The 15,210-nt window shown below is 41.1% G+C and overlaps 1 protein-coding gene across 1 annotated transcript in view; it reads left to right on the top strand.

Moving 5' to 3' along the window:
- Positions 1-15,210, top strand: part of LOC135522601 (receptor-type tyrosine-protein phosphatase N2-like) — a 280,479-nt gene that overhangs the window by 123,741 nt on the left and 141,528 nt on the right. The window contains exon 10 of the mRNA XM_064949026.1: positions 5,800-5,879. Within this exon, the coding sequence (XP_064805098.1) occupies positions 5,800-5,879 (80 nt within the window). The remainder of the gene's footprint in view (positions 1-5,799; positions 5,880-15,210) is intronic.

The following is a 15,210-nucleotide window of genomic DNA, read 5'->3' as shown; positions in this document are numbered from 1 at the left end:
AAGGTGCACCTGTGTAATTATCAAGCTGATTAACTTATTTACGGATCATTGGGACACTAGCGTCCCACCTCGACAACATCCGGTGAAATTGAAGAGCGCGAAATTCAAATGACAAAAATTGTAATATTAAACATTTATGAAAATACAAGTGTCATACATCATTTAAAAGCTTAACTTCTTGTTAATCTAGCCCCTTTGTCAGATTCCAAAAGGGCTTTACAGCGAAAGCACACCATGTGATTATCTGAGGACAGCTCCCCGCACACAAAAGCATTACATACATGTCCAACCAAGCAGAGGCGTCACGAAAGTCAGATAAAATAAATCACTTACCTTTGAAGATCTTCATCTGGTTGCAATCACAAGGGTCCCAGCTACATAACAAATGGTCCTTTTGTTCGATAAAGTCCTTCTTTAAAGTCTGTTTCATTGGCGCGCTTTACTCAGTAATCCACCGGTTTCCCTCGTTCAAAATGCATACAAATTAATCCCGTAAATTACCAATAAACTTCTTCCAAACATAACAAACAACGTTCCTAATCAATCCTCAGGTACTCTAATAAGTAAATAAACGATAAAAGTTCAAATGGAGAATACAGGAGACCATTAATGGAGATAAATAACGAAGTACGCGCCATCACCGGAGTGCGCAATAAACACTACAGCCAAAATGGAAGCCACTTACTAAAACTACAAATTCTAGCTAGTTTTTTCAAAAAACAAGCCTAAAACTCTTTCTAAAGACTGTTGACATCTAGTGGAAGTCCTAGGAACTGCAATCTGGGAGGTGTTCCTTTTATATTCCCATTCACAGCTATAGTAATCAGGCGTGAGCTGAAAAAAGCCAATTCTGGATGGATTGTCGTCGGGTTTTCGCCTGCTATATCAGTACTGTCATTCTCACAGGCATCATTTTAACAGTTTTGGTAACGTTAGAGTGTTTTCTATCCAATACTACCAATTACATGCCTATCCTAGCTTCTGGCCTGAGTGTCAGGTTGTTTACTTTGGGCACCTCATTCATCCAAACTTCCAAATACTGCCCCCTAACCCGAAGAAGTTAACCAGCTTCTTGATATACCACACCTGTCAGGTGTATGGATTATCTTGGCAAAGGAGAAATGCTCACTACCAGGGATGGAAACAAATTTGTGCGCACAATTTGAGAAAAATATGCTTTTTGTGCATATGGAAAATTTCTGGGATCTTTTATTTCAGTTCATGAAACATGGGATACTTTACATGTTGCTTTTATTTTTTTTTCAATACACTTGATTTTAGAAACAGTTCTAAATTAATAATTTTGCTCTCTAAAGGAAAGGCATTGACATGGCTGGCTGCAGTGTGTGTGCCAAGGTTTTATGTTGTTGAGTCGTGCATCTCCAGACTGGCTCTATTATACCACACCGAGATGATAGCTAGCTCCTATCTATTCTGTTCCAGGAGACCGATATACAGAGATATAGATGCCTGCTAATGTATCCTTTGTCTGCACTGTTTTTCCCTCCTTTTGGACTAAATGCGCTGTGTTAGAAGCATATTTATTGAGTAATGATGGGCGTCTGTTTGCCTGTGATGTGAGCCGGAGCTCATTGTGTTTCTCTCCAGTATGCTCAGCAGGTGAGACTATGAAAGCACCCGTCTCAATGTGAGCCAACTCTGGCTGCTAGTGAGGGTCAGAACACACTGAGACCACAGTTACGTCCCAAATGGAACCCTATTGCCTACGTAGTGCACAATTTCAAGCTTCTCTCTCTGTATGCGTACGGCCTGAGATTGAATGAGGTGAAAAGAGATACTCCATAGTGAAGAGAATACGAGCCATATGAAAAGATTATCATAATACAAATGAGGTGGTTTATCTTCGGGGTGCTTGTTTTGGATGGGATTTAAGTTTCTACATTGGATACTGTTATGTATAAAAACAGCACTTTACCTTGCCCATGCTGATGTTCTTTGCTCTACAGAGATGATGTAAATGTTTTACTGATCATATACACTAGGGGGAGTGGCCTCCTCAGACACTGAGGTACGCTGAACTGAACCTGGTGAACTGATGGACCCACACACACACACACACACACACACACACACACACACACACACACACACACACACACACACACACACACACACACACACACACACATACACACACACACAACGACCAAGAGACAGAGAGAGAGATAAACCTGTACCCCCGCACATTGACTCGGTGTACCCCCCTGTATATAGCCTCGTTATTGTTTATAGCCTTGTTATTGTTCCTTTTTCTCAATGTTAGCTTATTTAGTAAATCTTTTCTTAACTCTATTTTCTTAACTGCATTGTTGGGCTTGTAAGTAAGCATTTCACAGGAAGTTCTACACCTGTTGTATTTGGCGCATGTGACAAATAACATTTGATTTGTGTCACACACACATTGTCTGCACAAGCACGAACACGTGTACACGCAGACACGCGGACGAACACGTGCATAAACAAACACACACACACTTCCCTCAACTGAGCTAATATGAGCACTGAGCTTATAAACCCCATTCGATTACACAGAACACCAGCAGAGTTTTGATAGATAACTTATCCAACTCAATCACCATGAAGTATTGTTTTTTCCAGAGTCTATTTAGACAATTATTGTAGGAAGAAAAACACAACCGTTTCATTTCAGATGCATCTACGTAAAATCCTGGCAGACCATTGGCACCAGGAAGAATGTGGGACAGATTGTGAAAACATTAACATTTGACAGAGCAAACAGAAGAACATTCAAGCGTCCAGTTTTCTGAGAGTTAAGAGAATATTCCATCAACGTTCCACCGAACATGCACAGAACATGGTTGTCACGTTCTCAGAATACAAGATATGAATGTTCTAGACATGTTTCATGAGAATGTTGCAGGAACATTCCTGTGTCCAGAGGGTTAGGAGAATATTCCTTACACGAACATGGTCATAGCAGGACGATCGGACTACCGTCAACCAAGAGGTTGTGAGTTCAAATCCCGGGCGAGGACATATTGAGTAATGATTACTAAAAAATTTAACATGCACAATGCCATCATGTACACTGTGTTTTAAAAGCACTGTGTGTGTGAGTATCCCTAACCTTGCCAACAGACAAAGAGCTGTGAATGGATCAGTGGTTCACCAATCAGGGCCTTAATTGGCTCGGTAACAAGACGTGATTTGTAATAAAAAAAATGGGGGGGAGGGGGCACAAATGGTTTTGCAATATTCCCATGAAACGTCTGTAGACGTCTCTAGAACATGAATAACTTATGTTCTGAGAACATGGCAGCCATGTTCTGTGGTGGGACGTTGATGGAATATTCTCCTAACCCACCGAAAACTGGTACATGAATGCTTTTGCTACATTCTCAAGAAACATGTCTAGAACAACCACATTCTGGGTATGATCTATTTGACATTAAGGGAATGTTCTCTTGGAAATATTCCTTGTACGTTACGGGAAAATCCCTGTGAAGACTTTAGTTAGTGACCTAATGAGACTTTTAAGGGAACATTCTCTAAAGTTGTGGGAACCTTTGTTGTTAGTTGGGTTGTCCATCAGAGAAGTAGAACAGATTTTTTTACATGTCATAAAGCTCAGTCACTTGTCAAAAAAAAAAAAAAAGCCAAAACAGTGACAGAAAGTTATGTTGTATCATGCAAGGAACCACTTCAAAAAATAAAATGCATTATTATGACTGGTATTGACAATGTAAGGCTGCTGGTCTCTGATCCCAAGTATTATATATCCTGCAGTTGTGGCCATTCGGACAATTTAAATCTATAATCTGCTTGTCCGACAATTTGTTTTACTTGCAAGTGGACAAGCGTTAATGTTGAACCCTGGAAGGCATTAAATTAATTTAACAGTGAGGAAAGTTGCTAATTCAATGCTCATTCAAAGCTATGCCCCTGATTGCATCCCAAAAGGCACACTATTCCATATATAGTGAAGGTGTGCACTATATAGGGATTAGGGTGCTATTGTAGACGCAACCCATGTCTCCGATGGTGGCTGTGACGGATAGTTTTCTCTCAGGCTGGGTTACAGTAGGCTGGCAGTGTGATGATGGATCTCCCCCCAGTTTATACACTGAGGCTGGAAGTAACTAGACTTCCAAGGCCAAACACAACGGGTGAAAAATGACTTAAAATTCATCCCAAATGGCACTTTATTCCCTTCGTAGTGCATTACTTTTGAACAGGGCCCATAGGGTTCCGGACAAGAGTAGTGCACTACGTAGGGAATAGGATCCCATCTGGGATACAGTCTGAATAAAGGTGGTTTATGAGGGTCATATTGGGGAGGCGGGGTGTCACTTCACCTAACCGATGCCCCTTCACACCTCACGCTTTCTGGGATTCTGACTTTTCCCCTCAGCCACTGCTCTACACTCTTTAAAAAAAGGGCTCCTAAAGGGTTCTTCAGCTGTCCTCACAGGATAACCCTTTTTGGTTGAACTATTTTGAGTTCCATGTAGAACCCTCTGTGGAAAGGAATTGAACTTCTACATGGAGCTTTAACGGGTTCTACCTGGAACCAAAAAGGGTCCTTCAAAGGGTACACCGATGGGGATAGCCAAAGAACCCTTTTATGTTCTTGATAGAAACAAAGGTACTAAAGTACTATATAGGGCCGTAAGTGACCTATAGTTCTGACCTTAGTTCCTTTGTTATGTCTTTGTTTTAGTATGGTCAGGGCGTGAGTTGGGTGGGTTGTCTAAATTCAGTTTTCTATGTTGTGTTTTGCGTTTGGCCTGAAATAGTATGGTTCTCAATCAGAGGCAGGTGTCCTTAGTTGTCTCTGATTGAGAATCATACTTAGGAAGCCTGTTCCCACTTGTGTTTTGTGGGTGTTTATTTTCTGTGTGTTCCACATGGAACTGTTTTGGTTGGTTATTTCACGTGTCGTTTATTGTTTTGTTCCCGTGTTCGATTGTTTTAGTTAAGAGCATGAACACGTACCACGCTGCGCATTGGTCCTCCGATCCTTCCTACTCCTACTCCTCCTCGTCAGAGATACCTTGATACCTCTTTTTGCAATACTGTTTCGATTCAACGGCTTGTGAATCATAATATTGTAATCAGGCAAAAGGTTTTCTCCCTGGCAAGATGTAAAAGACCTTAGTACCATAGTATATCAAATGTATTGCAATACAACAACGCCCTGGCTTGTACCTTAGACCTAAGTTTGTCACACCACCATTAAACCCTGCAGAATATATTTTATTTTACCAATTGCTGTTGGCTTTCTGCCTATTGGTCTCAGAGAAGGATTTGTCTCTGTTGGGATTGTTGCTTACGTTGGGACTATGCTTCTGTAGATATTTTTGTTTTACTGTGACTGTAGGGAGTTTCTTCATCCCGTCCAGTCTGGTTAGTTTCTATTTTGGCCATGATTAGCATAGTTAAACATGTATACTGCACTGGAGAGCGAAGAGTGTGTTCAGTTTACTAGCTCGACATAGGGGGCAAATAGACAGGTAGCCAAAGGGGCAAAGTGAAGGTTCTCAGCTGCAGTACAGTGCCACACGTTCATGTTTGGTGTTTTGTTCAAATTCAAACAGAAAGGGAAAACAACCCCCCTCCACTGGCTGCTATTAAAGATGTTAGATGATTTGAAGCTTGCTGAAGCTCTCAGGGAGTCGCTCTGTCTTTCTCTGCTCTCCACTCTACTCTCTAGTCCTCTGTCTCTCAGTCTTTTTCTACCTCGGTCTGCGGTTGAATTGAAGAAAACTGAGTTTTTGGGGTGTAGCTAGCTTTTCCTCTTTTGCTTCTATATTTCAGAGTGCTGGGTCCAGCTGTGACCTTCAGGGTGGGCTCCAACCCTCACAATGTCAGCACTGCAGATCTGGCCCACGTTGCAGGTACGACCACTCTCTCTCATTTGCACCAGTCGATATCCTCCCAAATCCACCCACTAATCATTACCTATATCGTGCTCATCATCATTTATTGGTTTCACTATTGAGGGAAGTTACAGTAAAACCTCTGATCGTCTCAAAGCAGAGTTGATCATTGATTCGCACAAATATTTTGTCATGTTTGTGTTTCACACAGGATGACAAGCGTGTCCTACTCAGATACATAGGCTGTGGCCCAAATGGCAGCCGATTCCCTATTTAGTGCACTCTCTGGTCAAAAGGAGCCCACTATATAGGGAGTCGGTGCCATTTGGGATGTAGAGGGTGACCCTGGATGGGCTTCATCTGCTCTCCTCGCACATCCGCTAGACTGACGGACAGGCTCAGACAAGCTCGCCGTCGTAAAGCCAGGCAGTTTGATGTGGTCTGATAGAAAGGTGTCATGATGAGAGTGGGGGGGGGAGGATTTGTTATTTCAGTATGCATCGCTCCCGCACCGCATTACACTACACCGCACCGCTGGCATTGTCTGAACTTGATCAACAAGGGAGTGTGACGCCCTTGCTTCGGCTGGAAATGACTTTGAGAAGCAGCGAGCAACAGTCCAACAGTCAATAACATTGGGGTTGGAACAACAACAGTAACGACACTAACACAAACCACATGGAGCCTTTTTATATTGGCTAAAATGTGCTGTTGTTTCATTCAGTGGAATTTGGCACCACTCTCCTGATGTATTATTGGGTGGTCTATAGTGGTTGGTTTCTGTCCTATCCATTTACAGAGATGCTACAACAACACTAGGAAATAGGAAGAAGGCCCTTACGGAAAAGCCATGTGAAATCATGTGTTTTTGGAACACTTCACATGCAATGCTTTGAATGACAAGAAGTTCCAAATGTGTGTTTTTCGAATGTGATCACAAAACCTTTAACGTGTGGTTTCAAATCTTCACCCATTTCACAGTATTTTTCATATGAATTTTCACAGATCATGTCCTGCAAAAAAATAAATAAAAGAAAGAGCAGTTAGGATCTCCCCAGAATGTCACGCGGTCACCGTGTTTTGCAATTGGCATATTTGACCCACTTTGACATACGTGATTACATAGTGTGTGTGTAGACTAATTATTGTTCAACGTGTCCTCACCTGGGATTTTGAACTCCCAGCTTCTTCTTTCACGGCATTTTGATCTTCCTGCTATGCCACCATGTTTGTGTTATTAACTGATTTGACCTGTGTCCCTACACTTTGGACTTTAAAGTCAATCTCAGCTTTGTTAAAAAAAAACACTAAAGAAAAATCATTATATTTATCATAGTAATTGAGAGATAACACTAAACAGAATATTACCCACCAACATTAGACAACTATACAGAAAAACCCTAAAATTGCTAATGAAATCAATGATGAGAGAATAGTCAGATTAATGGACAACTAAAATAGAAGTGCAAATGACACTCTTTTTCTAAGTGCAGAGATGTATTATGGGTGATAAATGTGTATAGAAATGCTATAGACTTTGCAGCGCTGCAGAAAGATATTACCCTAAATCCAGAGGTTGGGAGCTCAAATCTCAGGTGGGGTCTTATTGAAAAGTCAGTACTAAGTGATCATGTTAAATATAATCATATTCTCATTGATTAAAGATTTGTTTACACTATTTTAGCTGAACAGTGTACCACTTACTTGAGAACTCCCATGTCATTTTCATTCCCAAACAGGTGATATTTGCAGAATTTTTGTTTTTTCACATGTGAGGTCAGTTGTTCACCTGTGAAACCATATGTTGTATTACATTCAGAGTTTACATGTTAGTACCACATTGTCACATGTGAGGAGAATAACATGTGACAATCGCACTTTCACAAACTTTTACATGTGAAAATCTAACTCTCACATGTTGAACTGCAATTGTGAAACACTTGAAATGTCACATTTATTTCACATGTAGATCCATGTTATCACATTACTTCACATAAGATCACTTGTTTTTCAGGAAGGGGGGTTCGGGGCTTGGGGTTGTGTGTGACTTGAGTCTGAAAGATGATGAAAAGGTGTCTGGATTGGTTGGTGCTACATGTGTATCGAAGCTGTGATTGTGCAAGCACCAGAATAACCGTCACTCCCCAATTCTAGTGCTGTAGACCCCTATGGGTACGTCTATCAGTACTCGGTTTGAGATGTCTCAGTGTGTGTGTGTGTGTGTGTGTGTGTGTGTGTGTGCGCGTATATGCTTGCATGCTTCCACGCTGGTGCGCGTCTGTCCGTGTCTGTGGAGTGATTCGACTGTTGATTAGTCATCGTGGGGGGAGAGCTAATGACAGCAGCGAGTTCGGGCTGAAATGTCAGACCAAATGTTAAGTCGACATGATCAGCATCCTGACCACTATTGATGAATTATGAATCCGACTGACCAGAATACCAATGACTGACTGAGCGGTACATGGTGTAACACATGGGGGATGTGTGAAACTTACTCCTCAGCCTTAAGTGTCCCGCTTGCGTTGCTTCCTTAGCTAACTTTTGAGGTGGCGCGATCAGCTAAGACACTTGAGGGAGGGCGGTCACGTGTACTAACAAGGCAGAGGTCGGAAGTTCACGGCAGGTATGGGCCGAATCAGGAGGAAGTGGTACTCACTAAGCAAGCAGCATGTCTTTTACAATGGCAGGAGGAATACTTATATATCCCCCTTAGACAGTCACACTGTTTCAGTTGGGCAATGTATAGTACAGGGATGGGCAACTGCCCCCTCTCCCCCTTTTGTAGGCCCGTGGATCACTTTCCAAAAATGACAAAATAATTGAGAATTCTGTCTAAACTTATTGTTGGGAGTTAGAATAGTAGAATAAACAAGGTACAATTTTGAAATGTGTTTGTGTATTAGCAGTTTTCTCTTATGTCAGTCACAGAAAGTCACTCAATGACCCCAAGTCAGCAAAATAAATTGTAGGTTTGTAAATTAGATCTGAACTTGTAGTAATCATGGTCAAATTACCGACTGGGGGGGCCCTCATTGATATTGTTAATCACTCTCACTCAGATATCATATAAAAAAAATGCCAACATTTCTCTCCGACCTATGGCAAAATGTGTAGAATTGCAGCAAACTTTCTTTAAAACTGCAACATTTTCTCTACATCCCATGGCAAGAACTGCAGGAAATGAACTGAAAGATTATCTTAGGGCCCCCAAAAGGCTAGGTCTGGCTCTGACTGCATGTGTGAGTATGGATGTGGGTACACAGACCCCAAGTTACTAAAAATAAAAACGGAAATATCGCATTTACATAAGTATTCAGACCCTTTACTCAGTACTTTGTTGAAACACCTTTGGCAGCGATTACAGCCTTGAGTCTTCTTGGGTATGACAGTACAGGCTTGGCACACCTGTATTTGAGGAGTTTCTTCCATTCTTCTCAGCAGATCCTCTCAAGCTCTGTCAGGTTGGATGAGGAGGGTTGCTGCACAGCTATTTTCAGGTCTTTCCAGAGATGTTCGATCAGGTTCAAGTCCAGGCTCTGGCTGGGCCACTCAAGGACATTCAGAGACTTGTCCCGAAGCCACTCCTTGCAGTGTCTTGGCTGTGTGCTTAGAGTCATTGTCCTCTTGGAAAGTAAAATGTGGAAAAATGTGGGAAAAGTAAAGAGGTCTGAATACTTTCCGAGTGCACTGAAATTATATTATTCTCCATTATTATAAATTATTTTCCAGAATGTTTTATAACTATAATACTCATACTGTGCTACTTCAGAAGTGAAATGAAGATGCTCTGGGTTGAATGTGAAAGGTGCATCTATACGGAGACTTGATTACACACAGGTGGATTGTATTTATCATCATTAGTCATTTAGGTCAACATTGGATCATTCAGAGATCCTCACTGAACTTCTGGAGAGAGTTTGCTGCACTGAAAGTAAAGGGGCTGAATAATTTTGCACGCCCAATTTTTCAGTTTTTGATTTGTTAAAAAAGTTTGAAATATCCAATAAATGTCATTCCACTTCATAATTGTGTCCCACCTTTTGTTGATTCTTCACAAAAAAATACAGTTTTATATATTTATGTTTGAAGCCTGAAATGTGGCAAAAGGTCGCAAAGTTCAAGGGGGCTGAATACTTTCGCAAGGCACTGTATGTAATTGAAAAGCCATCTTATAGGGAGAGAAAGGTCCCATTGAAAATACTTCTTATCGGTAGAGATCCCATTGAAAGCAAAGTGTGCACCCCAAATGGAACCCTATTCCCTATATAGTGCACTACTTTTAACCAGAGCCCAGTATAAAGAGGAGGAAATTTGCTACCTCAAAGTATTGCCATCTTTTGACTATGGGTTCTTACTGGTAGAAGGAGTGAAAAGCATGATGGGAGGTTTCACTGTATTAGTGAAGGTAAGAGCTACTAGGAGCTCTTGTGTTCTGCTCAACTGGAAAACTGGTGGACAAAGACCTGTGCTCACTAATCCCCGCATGGCTAGAAAACAAAACATAAGGCGGCTGCTTTATCAAAACTACTAGGCTATTGTGTGTGTGTGTGTGTGTGTGTGTGTGTGTGTGTGTGTGTGTGTGTGTGTGTGTGTGTGTGTGTGTGCATGCGGGAAATGATTGATTCAAGTTTTGATGGCTTGCGGACCAAGCTGTAAAAAACAATGTTGCAATGTGTCATTAAAGACACTTTGTTTTTGCTCCTTTATTTGCTTATGCTCTCTCTCCTTATTCTCTCTCTGATCGAATGAGGTTCTGAATGTGGTGAAAAGCTGTATACTTCAGACTGCTCTGCAAACATGTAAATCACATTCACTCGGGAAATTGGTTCTGTCAAAATTGGTTACGCTCACTGCTAACCAACGTTTCTTTAGCCACGGGAAATGTAATACCCCTCTCATTTTCCCTTATTTTTTGTTTCTTCTGTGTACAGTAACTGGATAGGTGGAAACATGCATGGTTTGTTTTTGTTTCCTTAGAGCAATTACTGTATGTGAACCAAGATCATTCATACAGTGTTAAACACATTTACATGCATTTGTGAAACATCTGAAAAATAAAATGTTGTCTGTTTTTTTTAAAAGCAAATTGCATTATCTTCCATTTATTTCAGCATATCATTGGATATGCAATTGATGATGCTTCATTTTTGTTGTTGCTTACTCTGGACAGATTGCTTCACAGCATTCTATTGGGAAATCTTGTCAATGACATCATGTATAAGTATGGCACTCTATCCTGTTACGTCTACCAAGTATTTGTTTCTCTTCCAACCACTAACATATCACACTAATTGCATTCGCCCCCCTATGAAGCTCAGACAGTGATCGGGACGCACTGTCCACACTCTGTGGTCAAGGATGGCTGGCTGTGCGGAGGATGTGTAGGCTGGCCGGCTGGGGGTGAGGCACACCTTTGTTTGGACTGTCATGGCTGGTCGATCCCAGGGGCCCAGCAGGGTGCCCCGGCCTCCAGACCGTGAGAACCACAGCCCTGGTCAATGAGCTGTGATCCTCTGGACTGACAGGGGCCAGCAGCCGGGGCCATCTGGAGCATATCTGGAGAGGGGGAAGGAGAAAGGGAGAGAGATGCAGTCAGGGGGAGAGAGACAATAAGCAGAGATCTAATTAATATATAAATAATTTAGATACAATTTCAATGTAGAGAGACTGATACACTGCGTTCCCCTCAGTCAGGGAAAGATATCCACACACACATATATATTTATAACAGCTACACTATAGAATGCTGGCCTCTGTCTTCCCTCCAGCCGATCAGATTAGCATAGATCACCAATGGCGAATATCTGTGTTTTATATCTATGGGTTTCATAGAACACTGATTTCCCTCTTCTCTCCATGCAGAGCTGACCTTTAGTCCAACAAACACTTGTCAAAATGCCAAACATAATTACCTAGGCTCCTCACACAAAGTAATGGGATTTATCTCCCGCTCACCCAGACACTGACAGTAACGGCTGGAGAAATGTGTGTGTGTGTGTGTGTGTTTTTGTGTTCATGTTTTAACATCTGTATCGATGATCATAGAGGTTAGAGATCACTTTTATCTCTCTCTGTGTGTGTGTGTGTGTGTGTGTGTGTGTGTGTGTGTGTGTGTGTGTGTGTGTGTGTGTGTGTGTGTGTGTGTGTGTGTGTGTGTGTGTGTGTGCGCGTGTGAGATCTTTGTCTGCTCTCTCTGGTTGAGTGGCCTCAGAGTGGTGATCAAAATCTTCCTCGCTCTCATCTCCGTCTGTACCCCTGGCAGCGTGTGTGTGTGTGTGTGTTTGTGTGTCTGTTCTCTCTACCGTGTTACCATCACCTGTCAGTCCAGGCAGCACTCAAAGGCCTCCTCGCATCACCTCTTCCAGGAGACACACACACTCACACAAGCACACAATGCAACACACTGTTGATGGTTACTCGATATGACACACATCACCACTCCATTTCCCATTTATACATTGTGATCGACGCAATATCCATCTCATCTATGTTTACGGTCATGGGAATGAGTGACAATAATTTGTGTATGGGGCGCATGCACACGTTCCAATAGCTGCAGGCTAAGAGAAACTTCAAACTTCAGCTACGAGCATTGATCTCCCATATCAGGGGATTAAGTTTACTCTCGCTTGTAAGATCACCATGCTAACCCTCACTCCAGCACACTAACATGACTACATCCTGTAGTCTCGCAGGGATCACTGTCAGCCTATAATATACTCACATACTCTATTAAAGCACCAACTGTGAAGGCTGTCAGTTTATAAGCTGTCTAATTTTAGTGAGTGGTCAGTTCACTCTCCCTGGTATCCAGACTGAACTGAGAATCTATCCCTTTGCCTAGAGACTGCAGAGTATGCCCTGTAAACCCTTTCCTGGTCTTTTTACGGTAACTTACAGGAAGCCAGGTGCCTGTAAGTTACCATAAAAAAAGGTACAGTGTGTTACTGTACCATATTTTGCAGTATCCAATACTGTTATTGTGATATTTTTTCCCATTGTTTTTATGATAACTTACTGGCTGCCTGTAAATTACTGTAAAACAACAGTACAATGCATTACTGTAATGCTATTAGGGTAACTGTAATGAATGAAGAAATTCAATTCATTGAGGGGAGATGGGGGTTTATTTGACAGTATTTGACAGAATTTAGATGGGATTGCTGCAAACAGCTTAGCAGCTAGGTAATGTATTTACATATTACGGCATATGCCAGAATGCCAGTTTGGAAGCCTTTGTTAAGTCCCCCAGAAGTGCATGTTATATAAATGGCCATATTTTGGTATTATATATCACTTGCACTTCTAGATGCCATAACAAAGGCTTCCTAACATTTACTACAGCAAAAAAAACAGACCAAAGGACATGGTAAATCCTACTCAACCATTAAATGTTTAAAGTAACCGTCCAGTGTTTCCAGATTTCTATGAAATATGACCGATTTAATTATTTACAATATGAGTGAAATAGTTTTTCTTCCCCCCCCCAAAAAACATTATGTTAAAAAGCAGCTTTTCTGTGTTGGAATGGTATGGGCGTTCACCAACAACAAATGAGTGTGGGCAGTTTGAGTTTGAGGAAGGGTTTGTAAGCGTTTTTCACCAATTTATGCTTTGGCCACAAATATGAATATAGGATGAGTCAACAATATTATTTGGATATGAATTAACAGCAACTGGACCTTTTTAAATTAGTGATGTAACGTTGCCCGGAGCCCTGAGGCATGAGTTGAAATCGCTAAGCAGTATACTTCGAAGCAGTGTTCTGATGCCTGTATCACTTTATCAGAAGCACGAGATCAATGACATCAGAAGCTTCGTTACCACCTCATTTGTTTGGTATTGGTAGAAGACAAAAGGATGCATGCACACTGCACATGCAGTACGGGGTGTGGGATGTCATCTATAGTAATCTGGCTGCTCTGAATTATTTTGAGCAGCAGGTGCCACTAGTGTACACTGTGTTGATCAAAGCCTCGAGTAATGAATCTACATTATTTTCAACACCATCCGCTAGAAAACCTCAATGCTTCAGGAAGCTTTGTTTGAACGTCACTACTTTTTAAAGCAAGACTTTCAATAGAGAGTTACTTTAAGCCTTGCTACACTCCAATCTGTCCTCTATACACATTTTATTTGACGGTGCAGTGATACCACATCAGTCAAATTGGTACAGCACTCTTATTAACGGGTGGCTAATTATGTGGGAGTTTCATTCAGGAAATCTGTTTACCAAGTATTCCCATAAATAAAATAAAAAGAGACGGGATCGCGTCTCAATGTAATTAGGTTATGAAATGATTGTTATTATTATTTATTATTATTTTCAAATACATCTCTTTCTGGGCTTAGTTGTGGTAAATGTTCAGTGTACAAATTATTGTAATTGTGTTCTGGAACTCCGACCATATGCTTTGACAAAAAAAACGTCCCATGGCTGAATCGAGTTGGCTATCCCTGCTTTAGTGGATGTGCTTTGATTTTGTTGACTTTGTGGTCTGTGTGGCATTTTATTTTGAACATTCCAAAATACAGTAAGTGAACTGCTTCTGTATTTTATATAGCATATTTTACGATAATGTCCGAAATACATTAATCATTATGGTAATGTCCAAAATACATCAATTAGGAACATTTTTCCACAATGTCATTTACGGTAATCTACTGTATTCAGTTTATACAGTAGGATACTGTTGATTATACAGTTATTTACAGTGAAAAAAACTTGATGGTTTTACAGTGGGATTATGTCCCAAACTGCACTCTATTCTTTTTACAGTTCACTTCTTTTGACCAGGGCCCATAGGTCTCTGATCAAAAGTAGTGCACTTTTTAGGGAATGGGAAGCCATTTGGCATGCAAACTATGACTTTCATTAGACCAGTGTTAGAACATCATGTCTTCTATCCTGAGAAGAGAAGGAGAGGAGAGAAGGCAAGATGAAAATAAGTTACATATAATAAAGTGACATTTTTACAAATTTCTATAAAAAAAATTAAAAAAGGATACATTATTTACATAATTACTCAGACCCTTTGTAATGAAATAGAAATTGAGCTCAGGTGCATCTTGTTTCCATTGATCACCCTTGAGATGTTTCTACAACTTGATTGGAGTCCACCTGTGGTATATTAAATTGATTGGACATGATTTGAAAAGCCACCTGTCTATGTAAGGTCCCACAGTTGACAATGCATGTCAGAGCAATAACCAAGCCAAGAGGTTGAAGGAATTGTCCATAGAGCTCCGAGACAGGGTTGTGTCAAGACACAGATCTGGCAAAGGGTACCAAAGCATTTCTGCAGCATTGAAGGGCCTCAAGAACACAGTGGCCTCCATCATTAAATGG

Source organism: Oncorhynchus masou, chromosome 30 (assembly GCF_036934945.1).
Source record: "Oncorhynchus masou masou isolate Uvic2021 chromosome 30, UVic_Omas_1.1, whole genome shotgun sequence".
Classification (NCBI taxonomy): domain Eukaryota; kingdom Metazoa; phylum Chordata; class Actinopteri; order Salmoniformes; family Salmonidae; genus Oncorhynchus; species Oncorhynchus masou.
The sequence above is the reverse complement of the archived record's forward strand: the minus strand, read 5'-3'. Positions and strand labels throughout refer to the sequence as shown.